This window comes from Pundamilia nyererei, unplaced genomic scaffold (genome assembly GCF_000239375.1).
Source record: "Pundamilia nyererei isolate P.nyererei 1_Seehausen unplaced genomic scaffold, PunNye1.0 scaffold00212, whole genome shotgun sequence".
Taxonomy (NCBI): Eukaryota; Metazoa; Chordata; class Actinopteri; order Cichliformes; family Cichlidae; genus Pundamilia; species Pundamilia nyererei.
In genome coordinates, this window is record NW_005187613.1 from 719,755 (window position 1) to 735,431 (window position 15,677).

Sequence of the window (15,677 nt, forward strand, 5' to 3'; positions counted from 1 at the left end):
TTTATGTTTCTTCTTTCTGTCATAGAAGTCAAGTTACTGACATTTGCTTCGAGAATTTGGAAACGTTTGTTAAACTGCAGTTTTTTGAATTCTTTCCATAAAAGCTACGCAAACTACTACCTAAAAACACTTGTTTTCATTTTTAGAGTCCCAGTCTGGAGTAACCGAAGCCTGTTAATTGTTAGGGGACGGCTGGAGGAGTCTGAGTGTTGAGAAAGCCTTAAAATATGCATCTTTAATGACGACTGTGAACGAGCTGTAACACTAACAGGCTAATTGAGATCTGAGGATCTTTGGTCAGTGAGAGCTGAGGTCTCCTGAGGGGTCCTACTTTGAACTGTCCAAAGCAAAACTAATATGCTAATCTTGTTTTTTTATTTTAAGGACCTCAGTTTTTACCACTGATGCCCAAACATCTGCATGCTAACGTGCACCTGGTGCCATAGAACCACTTGTGTTCATCACGAAGGTCAAAGTGATTTTGATGTGAAGACCCGGTGGGCTGATCCTTCAAGCCTTTGCAAAAGAAAAACCCTTTCTCTGATATCATGCCAAGTGTGTGTGTGTGTGTGTTGTGAGGTGAACTTGAGAGGTACAGTTTTGAATGCCTTTGCTTCTCTGCTTACAGTCATCATGGTTTCAAAAAACGTGCTGTCACCCACCATCCTGTAAAGTTACCGCTCACTTTTTTTGACGTCTCGTATTTTAAGCCAACAACAAGCCCATAAAGTGCTCACAATACTACGTTTCATGTTACATGCTTTTTCTTTCTATTGTTGGTTTGTTCTGTCCATATGGCTGTTTATAATTATGTGTCCCACAACACTGTAACCATCAAAACCTAGACTGTCATAATATCACTCAGCTGTGTTCCTAAACCTTCGTTAGGCAGCAGTTTTCCCTGGATGCTAAAGACTGACTATTGTTATTTTTTTCATAATTCTTAAGACTCATTTTACATTTATTTATTTCTTTTTAATCAACTTCACTGGCTGATCAGAACCTTCCTGCTTAAAACAGACGTGATTAAAAGTGGGAAAAGCTTGTGGTCATATTTATGAATTATGTCAACATTGGACATTATTTTAAGAGCAAAGGCTGCATAGTGATTAGACTCTAATTTACTGCCTCACATTAGTAGCAAAGGACCAAACACTGCCCACACATTTTCATTGTGAGCCTTTCCAACATTTTGTATTTGACTCTCGTGTGAGCACAGAGCACCTGTAGTTGACAGTGGACTTAAAGCCACTCAGGTTTGACCTCATATTAAACAATAACAGAATTGGTTTCATCTGCCAGCTAAAAGGTTCATGTTTGATCCCTGGGTGCTTCCAGTCTGCACGCCAAATATCCTTGGGCAAGACACTACCAACAGGGGTGGCCAGATGTGCGGCCTTATTTCTTACCCCCTGACCTGTAACTCTGAACTCAAAATAAGCACGTTAGTCCAGAAGATGTCAGCTTCATAAGATCGCTGTGATCAGTAATATTTAAGGAAAATATTTGACCAGATGAGTGACATTAGCAGCTTATATGTTTACTGTCCAATGCTGTGAGAGAGCAAGGCAGAAAATGACAAACTGATACTACTGTGCTTAAGACTGGTCTGAAATCACATGTAGAAATAAACTAATGTATACCTGAAATCTGACAGTTCACATGTGTATCTGTCTATGTACATGGATTTCCTGTTAGTGGCTTACAAGATACATCTTCTGTGATTTGCAGATCAGGGAACTGCCAGTAATGTGATTGGTTTGTGGAGCAGGAGGCATGCAGTGACACAGAGTAAGACAAAGCAACCAAGGAGATTTAAACTTGTGTACAGGTATAATGTGTGGATGAGAATGCAGCATAGAAAGACACAAAAAGCAACTTGTTTCCTTGAGTGAAGAAAATCAAATCCAGATTTTCAAAACATAAAAATGTATTGTACTATCAGTTTTGAAGGTATTAAAAATGTAAAGAGATAGAGAAGGTCTCAAATTTGGGGTATTTAGGTAGGGACTAATATTTTACTAAAAGATAATGTTGGTAACATTTTAAATGTTTCTTATCGTCCATAAGTCTCATAGGCAAACACACAAAATGTAACCACTCTATGCTAACCACTCTATGCTAACCACTCTATGCTAACCACTCTATGCTAACCACTCTATGCTAACCACCTCGGTAGCACTATTAAAAAACAGCCTACATGAATTCTGAATCTAGTAGTAAATTATTAAGATAGCACTACTAGCATATCATAGTTGTTAGAGCTAATGAGTTTGTGGTACCAATATTAGTTTGTACTCGATCAGAACACTGTTCGTTGGCTGACTGTGGATTTAATAAGTTTACTGCTCCTAACCTTCGTTTGGATTGAAGCTTTCATGCTGTTAGATAAAAATGAATTGTTACAACTTTTACTACTACCTTAGAGATTAAAGAGTTAGTATTGAAATATAATAATTAAAGTATTTTCTGTTAGTACTGTAGATACACAAGTTGTGCCTACTGAAACTCACACATTGTCTTTTGAAGGGTATGAACTTGCCCTCCACCTCAACCCAGCGTGTGTTGAGCTGGAGTTGGCGGGGCTCCACTAGATTGGTGGCTCCAGCCTCTGAAAGCTGATTGGCTAAGCCCTGCACCTCCTTAAGCTCCTCCTTCTTCTTGTCGAACTCTGAGCCAATTTCCTATTGAACAAAATCAATGGGGAAGGTCACTTGCTATTGGTTGGGGGCCAAGTGGGGCAAGCACAGAGAAGTATGTAGATGTACACACACACACACACACACACACACACACACACACACACACACACACACACACACACATTTCAAAGAATAAATAATGACACATTCCACTTTCTTTTTCCCATCAGCACATCATTTACCCATCAGAGACAATACATTGACAAAAGGGACAAAGTGTTGTGTTCGTCAGTGTCACATATAAACATACAAAGTTCAGGCTGCATATTTGTATAGTATTTAACTCCATTTCAAAAAGAAAGCAGTGCTATGATCATGAGGCACTGACTGCCTTGAGACTTTATTCATACAGAGAACAAGTAAAGTTATTGTGCTATGTGTGAACTAAGCAGTTTCTGGCTGAACAGAAACAAAGAGCTACACGAACAGACTGGAAGCAGAAGGATGGACAGAGACACAGACGGACAAGCAGTGAGGAATATCTGTCGCGGCAATGATGATGAGTCTGAGACGTGCGGGTGGTGTGTCCGCTTAGCGAAATGTCATAGTGATCATCTGAAAGTGAAACACATACAGAGAGTCAGAAAGGGCGGGGAAACTGGTGGGAGTCCAGGGTTTCCTTCTCACACCTTCTCCAAATCAGAACCAGATGTTAGTGCTGCACTGCTGTAGCACTTTGATCAAAATAAGAAATCATTGGACATCTTAATACTTAAAATTGCTCTAAACAAACAATATGATTCTTGTGTTCTTTTCAGATACTGCAGTTTCAAAAACTTAGCAACTGGAAGGAGCGCCTACAAACTGTAACAAAGTTACAAATGCTGCCTTCACAAGCGTATGAAATTGATTGAGATCCCATTTTTAATAAGGGTTTAATTTGACGTTGGCTCACCCTTTGCAGCTATAAAACCCTCAACTCTTCTGGGTAGGCTTTCCCTTCCAAGTGCATTTGTGAAGTCAGACACTGATGGTGGACGAGTAGACCTGGCTCGCCGTCTCAGCTCCAATTCATCCCAAAGGTGTTGCATTGGGTTGAAGTCAGGACTCTTTGCTGGTCAGTCAAGTTCTTCCACACCAAACTTGCTCATCCATGTCTTTGTGGGTCTTCATGCACTGAAGGATTAAGAGTTCCTTTCACTAGAACTAAGAGGCCGAGCCCAGCTCCTGACATATGGCCCCATACCAAACTTTACAATTGAGGCAATGCAGTCTGACAAGAGCCATTTACTTGGCAACTGCCAAACCCAGACTCATCCAGTGGATTTCCAGACAGAGAAATGTGATTCATCGCTCCAGAGAGCACATCTTCACTGCTCTAGAGTCTAGTAGCACCATGCTCTAGGCCACTGCATCCAATGCTTTGCAATTGTGCTTGTCATGTTGATGTAGGGCCTGGATACAGCTGCCCAGCCATGAAGCTCTCTACCTACTGGTCCCGAGCTAATCTGAATCCCACATGAAGTCTGGAGGTCTATAGTGATGTGCACTATACACCTCAGCATAACCTTGCTCTGTCATTTGTACATCTGTGGCTATCTAAGTGATTGGAACACCTGAATTCAATGGTTTGTGTGAATAAGTGATTACTTTACACCACAGTGTATATAAATTATTCTGAAAAACTACTCAAGTGGCAAATATAAGTAAAGTACATGGTTTTAATATAATGTTGGCAATGTCTAAAGCTACTGAGTTGGTCAAGTGAGGTCAAGTATGTTTGCTGCAGCAAAGCTCCATAGTATACTGAATTACATAGGAGCATGTTTTATCATCATCGTGAAGTAATAAACAGGGGTTTTAAGTTCAATGCTGCCTTAAAAGACAGTTAGTAATCATTTAATGACAATAAAATATTGCATACAACTCTGGTCCATTAATAAAAAACTAAATCCTTGATAAAATCTACAGGTGATCGTAATAAAAAGACTATTCCCTTAAAGAAAATGCTCAGGGAGTGTTTCCATGTCATTAAGCTGCAAATCTTTGATATTAAATCTTTGTCCAAAAGTTGGAGAAGGGGAGAGGAAGGATAGAAACAAAGGATTATATACCGCAAAACACAGAATGGCAAAAGATCAAAGCAGGCGATGTGGGAAAGAAAAGGCGTGAGATGAAGAGCTGCGGTGACAAACAAAGTCAGGCTGTGGGTCTTTGAGAAAAGCCAAATAGAAAACACAAAGAAGTGCTTTATGGAATGGAGCTGTGTGTGTGTTTCTGTGCACATCGTCACCTTGACCCTCTCTCCCTCAGGCGGGTCAGGCAGTAAGTCCACTCTGCGCTGAATGTCATCTAGCCAGGCAAGCAGGTCATGTGACTTCCTCCTGTATTGGTACCACTGGGGCGCAATGGCCAATGCCTTCCTGTTTCGAAGGACGCGCAGGTCCTACATGCATGTGCCCACACAAGCACACAGAGACATGCACACACATGAATATCACGAATATCTTTATGTGACACAGCTTTCATCCAACTGACCTGCTGTTACATGTATTCAAAATAAAACAGTGTTTATGTGCAGCTACAGCTGAGAAGAACATTAACATTCATGTCATCTTGCCTCTTTACTCCCACAATTATTATCTCAAAAAAAGCTGGTCATGAAAGTACTGACTCAAAAAGTTTTAATTGTAGAAACTGTTTCTGTATTTGCATGTATGAGCACTTTAACATGTTTTTTGTTTATTTAATGTAATACATACATACTTCTATATTTATAGAAGCAAGTACAACAAGTTTAGTTTTGTATTTAGTGAAAATTAAAAAATCTTTACTTTGTTAAGTTTTATTTTATTTAATGTAATGGTTTGCTTTATTTTGGCTTATTGTTAACATATTATGCTAATATTAGCATATTATGCTAATATTAGCATAATATGCTAATATTAGCATAATATGCTAATATTAGCATAATATGCTAATATTAGCATAATATGCTAGCCAGCAAAGAGCAACTTTTTGCTGACTTGAACACAGATAACAGGCTTTGGCTTAATGTGTTAGCAGCAACTTTTAGATATTTCATTGAATTATGATATAACACATTGTGAATATACTCCCATGTTATTACTCTGTTTAATATCAGCTGTGTGTGTGTTACCTTCACTGTGTTGTATTTCATGTTCAGCTTGTTATGCTTAAGTCTGATCTCCTCTCTCTTGTCCAGATCCGGGACTCTCTTCTGTAGACTCTCTCCTTTTAATAGTAACTCCTTAACTGCGCCCTCCTCACAGTCCTAAAAAGTACATGCTTGGTTTGTTAGTCGAAACAGAAAATGACTGGAAGTCACACTAGCTGTGACTGAACCTTGGTGTGAGGGTAACAGACCTTGTCCTCCAGGAAATCTTCTTCCTTCAGGTTTTCCCCTTGTTTGACTTCATCTTCCAGGAGCTCCAGCCAGACCTGCGCGTCACTGTGGTACTGCTCCAGCTCTTTGGCTGATGCTGCCGTCTGCCGCACACACACAGTCCCATGGCAACGATGTACAGGCGCACACATACACACAGAACGTACATCTATTTACACAGTCGCAGACCTATGTAGTAAGACTAAGAAGAAGAGTTAAGGAGCAACTAACTCTTCAACTACAATTTGAAATCTATTAAAGTAAATTCATGGATTTTAGGATTTAAGATATAGCATTTAACAATAAATATGAAACAGCCAAACAAACAGACTGTGTGTTACTGCTCTAAAAGTATATCTCCATAAAGGTACTTCCCTACCATTCCAGAGGTAATGCGCTGAGAGATGGTGTCAAATCTGTGGTTAAGCTGCTCCAGCTTGGGTCTGACCTGGGCCTGGCAGTTGTCCCCCCTGGTGGACATTAACTCTTGCCCCAGAGACCTTACCTCCTCCATCTTTCCTCTGGTGAGTTCCAGCTCTGCACGTAGCACCTGCAGGTCCCAAGACACATATGTAAGGTGCATAAACTGTCTTCACCAAAGGCATGAAAGAAACATTTGGCATAGGGAAAAAGCCTCAAAGTATATAAACAATATAACCTTCAACACATCACTGGGTCCCTGGCTGTCTATCTCATTCATTTTTCTCTCTGCACCATTGATCCATCCATTCACTTCCTGTATTTGTCCATCCAACTTGTGCATCTGCTGCTGGTAGTCCTGAAAGAGATAAAGAAAGAGAAAAATCTGACTCTTCTTCTGCAAACAGTGACATCTACAAGAGCTATATTTAGCAAACCAGGTCTAATATTAGAACCGAAACAACAGATAAATGAAAAGTATAATAAGACAGAATCACAGAATGATTTCAGCTCTATTTCTGACCAGCAGCAGGTTGAGCCATTCTTCTGCTCTAGAAGTCACTGCAATCCAGTTGCAGTGCAGCAGGCTGACTTTGTCGTCCACCAGGCCTCCGTGGCCGCGCAGCACAGCCTTTAAGGCCTCGGCGAGGTCCACCACTGCCTGCAGCTGTGGCTGGTGTCTCTCTGTCTCCCCATGGATGGACTGAGAACAATTAGGAAACAAGGACAGAAGAACTTTTCTATGTAAGGTGACCTTGCATGTTTATAAAGGCACTTAAAATAAAAGATATTATCACTCTTTAATGTTTGTCTTCATGTCGATATATACACGTAGGTACCTGTGCCCACGCCACCTCATCCTTCAGGTCACTGGGCATTCCATCCACTGCAGAGCGCCTCGTCAACTCGGCATCAGTGGCGGCGAGCCATTCTGTGAGCCCGTTCAGCTCCTTACGCAGCTTCCTTGACAACTTCAGACTGTTCTCCAGCTCCAACTTACTCTCTGTCACCTACAAACACATATTCTTTGATTATGCTGGTGGAGTTACTCCAGTGTGTGTGTGCGTATGTGTGTGTGTCCTAACCTGAGCTCCCATCTGGTTATACAGCAGTTTCAGGGCGGTCACTCTGTCGTCCAGCTCTTTGGGCTGCTCAGTCTGCTGCCGCTGTACGATTTGTCTGCCTGTTTTTATAACCGTCTCCACCTCCCCTTTCACTTCACTCAGCGCTTTATACAGCTTCTGTTCAAGCCAAATAGATAGAAGCCACTTAAAATAGAATCTCTCCATCAGTTCGTATGTGAAACAAATACCCACCATGCACTGCTCCAGCTGTGACTGCACCACATCCTGCTCCACACTGCGGATGTCCAGCACCCCCATTTGACTTTTGACCCAGGCTAGCACGCGCTCACACTCGAGCAGCCGAGAATCAAAGTTGGCAGGTTTCTGGAAGAGTCGGAACTTAGTCCACACATCTGCCAGCATATTCTGGGAAATGACAAGACCCATAGTACACATAATGATAGGCAACGAGTCCTACAGGAACACTGATTACAGCAAACACCATATCCTGTCTGTACATGTGTCCACTAACATGGCAAAAAGTGGTCACTGATACAGTTACCACAGCAATAACTTCCAAAGACACGTTTGAGTACTGGCAGGTATTTGATCACCTGTCAGTGGCGCAAATGTGCAACACACATGCATACTTGCAGTTGAGTAGTATCTTGCCCAAGGATATTTGGCATGCAGACTAGGGGAAGCCAGGAATCGAACCACCAACCGCTCAGTAGATGACCTACCACCTGAGCTACAGCCACCCCACATGGCACAGTATGCTCGCACTGATGTAAGTAATAATGCCCTTTGATTTTCAGCATCATCTTCTGCGTCTTATACTGTACTGTTGGTTGTACTTGTACCACCCAACACCTCAAAACAGGTTCTGATGAGGAAATGTGATGTGCAGGAGATCTGAGCATTCGAGTAGAGTCCATTTACATGTTTTCTAGCTTTAGGATAAAAAATGTGACCTGATGTTTTCAAGTGGTCGTCAGTAAGGGCTGTTTGCACCTATACTACCCATTTCAGCACACTGTCTGTGGTTATGTACCTGGGTAAGGTCCATCTGTCCCATGATCTTTGGGGAAGGCTCTTTGTCTTTGTTCTGGTTCTTCTTCCTCAAGTCCTCCAGGGTCGTTTCATGGCTGCTCAGCTCTGACTGGATTTTCTTGTGAAAACACAAACACACATGATACATAAGGAATTCATGTAATTTGATGTCATTTATTAAATTCAATTAAACACTAAAGTCAAAGTGAAATAACCCTAAAAATGCTTAAATGGACTGACAGTGTACAACCTTCTGCTGACCACAAGGGGGAAGGAGATATCAAGAAGAGAGAAGAACACGAGCCTACATCACCGCCACACTTACAGATTCTCTCGCACACACTTTGTCTCTGCCACCCTTCTCTTTAAAAACAAAGTCTGAGGAGTGGTCGTCCACTCTGCTCCAATAATGTAACCATCCTTTTATCCTCTTGTGTATGTGTGTCAGTGAGAGAGAGATTGAAAAAGAGATGGTGAAAGGGAGACAGAGAGAAATCAAGTCAAAGTGTGGGGAAGACAGCCGGAAAAAGAGGCAAGGACACAAAGACCGAGGCTGTTTGTGTGTCTGTTTCCTAACACCAGTGGTGAGCGGTGGTCTGGATTTGCCCTTGAACAGAGACTTTCAATCTGCTAAAGACGCCCAAACTGGTTTCAGAACTGGTTCTTTTCATTTTGGCCAGCTGATATTAGACCTCACACTTGAGTGCTGTAATATTTTACAAATGTTTGTAAAGTCAGGATATCGTTTGGAATTCTGTCTTCCTCGGTTGGCGAGGGAAACAAATGCCTTTGTTCCTGTCATGTGACTATAAAGGTTATAGAGGGATCATTGTGCTACCTGAGCTTCCTGTGGTATCTGCTGAGCGTCGATTTGATCAGCCAGGTATGCAGTAAGGTGGCGGTCTGTGTTAGCTAAGGATTCCTGGATCTGCTTCAGGCTCTCGTCATTCTCCCGAGCCCACTGGAGGTTCTGCTCCAGCTCTTTTTGCCTGAGTGCTGCCTGTGGAAACAAGAAAGTCAAAAGACATATTCTAACTCATGTAAATTAGAACAAGAACAATAACTAAAAGTCCGGCCCCTCTCCTGTAGAACCTGCGCCCAGTTTGCGTATCTCCCATCTTTAAATATGAAAACAGACTATTTTCTAGCTATTTACAGGCCATGAGAATTTTAGCACAGTAAAGCACTCGTAGAGGCTTCACTATTAGCACACAAACAGACACACACAGCTACATACACGAGACAGGAGTACATCTACACAAAGACACACAGCCCCCTGTGTGTACCCTCTTGAAGGATGGATTCTGGGATTTCTCTCGCATGTCCTCTCGGTGTTGTCGCTATATAACCGACGCTCTTCTGAAATTTGTTATCAGTGAGGCGTCTCAGTGTCTACTGCAGTGTTTCCATCTTCACTCTCTCGTTAACTGCAGACAGGAATAACTAGTAAACAATCCTATTACATCATATAAGAGCCTGTGTGACTGTGTGAGAGAGAGAAGGCTTAAATGTATGCGGTTACAGGTGAACATACTAATCCCATACAGAAGGATAATGGTTCCAAGTATAGTCCTGAGCCAGCCTAAGCCTTGTGCTAGCAGTGCATGCGTCTGAGGCCCTCACTCGGGTTTTTCTTCTTACTCATTATTCCTCTATCCCAAACATCGGTGACTGACTGCCTTATGTTAAAAACACCTTCCAACTGGTTTTCATCTGTTACCAAACAATGAAATGAAATCTCCAAGTATGCATCTGTGATCTGAAGAAATGAACAAGGAGACGTGGATTTATTTAATTATTGTTTTTTGCATGCATGGGGCAGATTTATCACTTTAAAGTGGAACATTAATATATTGAGATTATTATTCTGCTCTGTCAGCTAACTAGAGCTTGTGAAAGGAAGCTGACTGACTCTTGCACTTATCTTCTTTTTCATCAGCTAAGTAGGGTGAAAAGGAAGAATAATGCTTTTTGAAGCCTCTGGGGTAAGAGTAATCACCAATGACAACAGAGCCACAATCTCAGAATCACTTTCTAAATCAAAATAAGCTGTTATAGCAGAACAGCATGTGACAAGTGAAGTAGATCATTGTTCTGCTGAATGAAACCAAAAAATTGTCTGAATCTAACAAACATTGTTGAAAATGTTACCTTTCTCCCAAACCCCTTTAAAGTCGACTTCTGTAGCATGCTCAGGCCTTCAGTTTACTGACGGTACTGTGTCAATAACAGAAGTCATACTTTCGTCTGTACTGTGGCCACTCACAGCCAGTCACCTTTTATCATCAGATGAGAATAAACCAAGATTAAACAGTGCGTATGGCTCGTCTCTATTTAGCCTATTTATCGTGCACCTCTCGTCATGGAAAGAAAGTTGAAACATGATGACAGAAAAAGAGTTCCTTTAGTTTTTGATAGAGTAAACAGAATATCAGATTTTCATTTGGGCATTTTTTTATAACATTTTATGTATTTATTAATTTTACTCAATTTGCATTTTGAACATGTGTTGTCATCTGCTTAATATAATAATAATGCTAACGTATTATAAGTGAAAACTAAACCTCTAAGCTTATATATAACCATATTTCACTTGCATAAGAAAATTGAATTTTAGTCCGTTTAAAGATGAATTGCTGAAATCTCCTTGAATCCCTTCCCTTTCTGTAACAAGACTTTTGCTCAAACAAAGCTTCGGATGATATATTCAGACTAATGTGGCATTTTGAGTACATGTCATTATGTTCAAATTTTAAAACAATAAGATTTCAAAGGTCATCTGAAATCCCTGGGAAGACCGTGAAACTGACAAACAACCCTAGTTTCTGACAGTGTTGCTCATGAAACATCCAATTTTTGCCAGATGTAAGAAATAAAAATTGATTTCCTCAATGCCGTCTTTTCAGCTCAACAAAGGAAAAACATCCAGGCAATATTTTGCTCTCTGTGCACATTTGCTTCTCATCCATCATTCCAAGAAATACTCACTAAAACTCTGGTCCTGTCTCGCGGCTCCTCGTCTTTTTCATAGATAACAAATAAACAGGGCTCAGACCTACCCAGTCTCTCCCTACATGCATACATGCTGGTATAAATACCAAAACAAGGAGCAGGAGCTTCTGTTCCTCTCAAAAATACAAAAGGTCTGAAATAAAACACACACACACACACACACACACACACACTCTTGCAGTCTATGTACGGTAGATAAACAAAAGAAGGCTTATCAGGCAGCAAGGAGAACATTAATCTGGTTCTATTGTAAGGGAGGCGCACAACTATGTCTAATCTGTCGCTGAGGATCACAGCAAGTGGCTGAGAATGCAATCATGTCATCGGTGATGACTGGAAGGATGGCAAAGGGACAAATGGAGGACAAGAATTAGGCAGATAAAGATACAAAAGGGGAGCAATGATTAAAAAAACAGTTAATGTGTGAAAATGACGAGAAACACAAGATGTCTCAGGAGAATTACAATGAAGAGAAGAATCATTAATCAAGCTCAAAGAGAAGATGTGCGTGACAACAAGAGATCCTACCAGTGGCTAAAAAATCGAACTGTATTTTTAGAAGTTCTAGAACTTTTCCTGCTGATAAGGACCTCCACTTTTAGTTATGTAGTAGATCAACAATTAAATTACATAAAAGTACCTTTTGTTCACCGTCTAATATAGAAAGTTGAACAAAAACTTTGTTTTATAAATATGGGACAGTCTGCTTCCCACTTTTGTCTCCTCTCACCTGTGAGCCATGAGCAGTAATCAATGGATTGACTTTTAAGACCAGCTGAGAGCAGGAGCAGGTGGTGCCACTCTTCACTAAACAATGGCAATCAGTCACCGTAGTCCGGGAGATCCGCTCCAGCGTCACCGCGAGACCCACCCAGACACTAATGCTTATGGCTCAGACCCCCATAATTGTGCGTGAGGCAGACGCCCAGAAATGATGCTGTTTCACTTCTGCCTGAACTTTTTCCGGTGAGTTGTGAAAGGGCATGACACATGGCAGCATGTCCGATCTGAACCCTGACCCGGTCTGTTACAACTCGCGTCAACACACTACAGACCCTGGACTCATATAGCGCTCGATTTTGTTACCAGCCTACCAACCTCCAAGAATACAACAGTCATCCTTTCCATCCTCTCCAGGTCAGCACACAACTGTCCACAGCCTCTGAGAACGCTAAGTTACTCATTGATCAAGTTTTCCAGCTTCATGGTATCTGACTGAGGTCCACAATTCATCTGTGGCATGGAAGACTTTCTGCACTGCCCTGAGGTCCAAAAGCATGCCTCAGGCCATGAAACTGATTCTGTCATCAGTCCTTCAGCAGTGAGAGTTAAGTTACCGCCATCCCTGTGTATCCCCCCATGTTTCATGTCTCCCAGACCAATGAATTATCAGGTTGTCCTAAAAGCTCCCTGTGCTGCAGCCAGAGTTCTGACAGTGACTAGAAAGTTCATGCTAAGTAGTTCAGTGACTAGTTCATTTGAGTTTCCCACTGTTACGTCCAGACAAAGTAATAAACTACACACATTCAGGTAAATGAGCACAAACTGCTCTCTGGCCTAAAACATATTAACAAATATGAAAAAGTAGACTGCTTATTAAAACAATAAAGTAACGGTTCTTTCAGGTTTTCCACTGTGTGCTTACATTATAGTTCACGTGCTGTATATCTTACCCTCGCCATAAGTTCATCCCATCGGGTGTTGAAAGCATCCAACTTTTGCTGAATCAGCTCATCCAGAACACCTCCATCCATCAGGGTCTGGGCAAGTTCTCTGATCTGGTTCCTGTTGTCTTCTGGGTGCTGCAAAAGAACCTCGATGCTCTGCATGTACAGACAGAAAGAAATAAGAGAAACTACCAGTCAGAAGATCAGCTGATCGATCCCCAGTTCCTGCATATCGAAGGATCCTTGGGCGAGATAGTAAACACTGGAATGATTAGAGAAAGCACGTAGGCATCGATAACAGTGCTGTAGGAATGTGTGTGATTGGGTGAAAGCCCTTGGAGTCAGTTTCAGTAGAAATCCACAACACAAGTAGCAATTCATTCACCGTTTTCCACGTTAGGCTGCACAGCACACATGAGGAAGGCAAGATGTCAGACACAGGAACAGCATACAGCAATATCAGTTACCATGTGAAGACTTCTCCAAGTGTGGATTAAATGTGTAGAGAATGGAGCAAAACTGCATTATTGATGTAACGTGGCAGAGCCACTCCTGGTGCTTTACACATGAATTACACTTACATCCAGCACCTTCTGTAGCTCATCAGATCCTCCCGGCAAGTTTTCTGTCTTGTCCAGTTTCTCCTCCAACTGGTCCAGAAAGGCATTCTCCTGCTCGATGTAGGACAGCAATTCACACCAACACGCCCACACCTCCTGCAACACAAAACAGACATGTGCCCTGAACTCACAATTAGAGGTAAGAAAGACTCTGGAGAATGGCAGAAAAAGAGAGAGCAGCAAGAGAATGCTTCGGTCAAAGCTGAATTATTGCAAACTGCAAGACACAGATGTAATTATTTCTCAGGAGCATAATAGCAAAATCAAGCACTGATTAGTTTGTAATTTACCTTTTAATTAGGTATCAATCCAGTCAAGCTGTCAAATTGCAGTTTAAATAATATATGAGTATGTCTAGATTCATAATATATTTAGTAAAGACTTTGAAGGAATTAGATGAAATAAAAATAAGTGTAATTATTATTATTTATACAGGTTTTAATACCTACAGATAACCCCAATGTACCTCATTTTGATAAACACAGACACGTAGTACAAATACTTTGTTAATGTACTTAAGTAGAATTGTCACACATCTGTACTTTTTATTTTTCTGTCAACTTACTGTTACTGGCTACATTTTTGCACAAATATCTGTATGTTTCTGTAACTTCCTGTGCATTCAAACATCAAACTGATTTGAGCTTAAATAAAGGAAACAATGGAACATTAAAGCGATAAAAGACACTTCTTTGGACTTTCTCATTGTTCTGCGCATCTAAAATGCTTTCTAAAACAAAAACTACCGATTGTACTCAATCACGATCAAACAAGGAATTAACAGGCCTGCCCTTTTCATTGTAGAAGCTTTAGCACTGCTTGCATGTATATATTTGAGCCTGTTTTTACAATTTTGACCGTGTGCAACATAAATTCAAACTTGTGCATCCAACTTTTTAAGTAATTAAAGATGCGTACAGTGCAATCATTCCACCCTTGAAAAAGAACAATTCAAATAAATAATTAAAAGCTCCCAAATTACCATAACATTCATTCCCACGATGAGTGCGTGTAGACTACAATTGAACATAAGACTTCTTTTTAATGAGGCTTAGAATTTGATGGTAAAATGATAAAATGAAAAAAAGGAGAAGAAAAAAGTCTGAAATTGGCTTGACTTGGTTCATTTCAGCTATAATATCTATTACACAATCTCTAAAATCATATCTACAGCAAAACACCCCTTTAGAGCTGTGCATGATGTATGCAAGCATCAGCCTTGAAGCCCCTTGTAAGGACATGACGATTTTACATAAAAGTGCATAACATTACATAAAATTTACATAAATGTTTTCTGTGCACACCAAGGTTGAAATTACTGCAGAGATAACAAATAAGAAAAGAAAGAATGCAATGTACCTCTAGAGTTTTACATTTCCCATCAAGGCGGCTGCACAGGCGCTGGTAGTTGGCTGTCAGTACATCCAACTCTGAGTGCAAAGCATCATGGGCTGTGGGCGGGGCTTTGGCAATGAAACTATTCACACTGGCAGTCAGGAGTTTGACCTTTTGCTCCTTAGAATGAACCTCTTCCTGGGCCGTCTGATGAACAAACAGACAAACAAACAGAGAGAAGCTGAGAGAAATGAAGCTTCACACTGCTAACAGAAAAACTGTGCGGTCTTTAATTTTACATCCAACAAAAAAGTACTGAATGAAGGAAAGTATACATTTAGAAAGTGAGGCTGTAGTAGTGAGACCTCCCTAATCCTTAACATAACATGAAATAAAATTGCATACAGTATTGTAGTAAGTTAAGTAACGAAACGAGCTTATTTACTGTCTGCTTGCGG

At 40.9% G+C, this 15,677-nt stretch overlaps 1 protein-coding gene across 1 annotated transcript in view; it reads right to left on the bottom strand.

The window, feature by feature from the left end:
- LOC102204060 (dystrophin-like) overlaps positions 1–15,677 on the bottom strand; it is a 289,784-nt gene that overhangs the window by 99,728 nt on the left and 174,379 nt on the right. The window contains exons 24-38 of the mRNA XM_013914638.1: positions 15,244–15,426; positions 13,846–13,980; positions 13,271–13,420; positions 9,424–9,585; positions 8,587–8,703; positions 7,785–7,958; positions 7,554–7,709; positions 7,308–7,478; positions 6,992–7,171; positions 6,707–6,826; positions 6,428–6,598; positions 6,030–6,152; positions 5,803–5,937; positions 4,936–5,088; positions 2,451–2,684 (exon numbers count right to left, since the gene is read on the bottom strand). Of these exons, the coding sequence (XP_013770092.1) occupies positions 2,451–2,684; positions 4,936–5,088; positions 5,803–5,937; positions 6,030–6,152; positions 6,428–6,598; positions 6,707–6,826; positions 6,992–7,171; positions 7,308–7,478; positions 7,554–7,709; positions 7,785–7,958; positions 8,587–8,703; positions 9,424–9,585; positions 13,271–13,420; positions 13,846–13,980; positions 15,244–15,426 (2,364 nt within the window). The remainder of the gene's footprint in view (positions 1–2,450; positions 2,685–4,935; positions 5,089–5,802; positions 5,938–6,029; positions 6,153–6,427; positions 6,599–6,706; positions 6,827–6,991; positions 7,172–7,307; positions 7,479–7,553; positions 7,710–7,784; positions 7,959–8,586; positions 8,704–9,423; positions 9,586–13,270; positions 13,421–13,845; positions 13,981–15,243; positions 15,427–15,677) is intronic.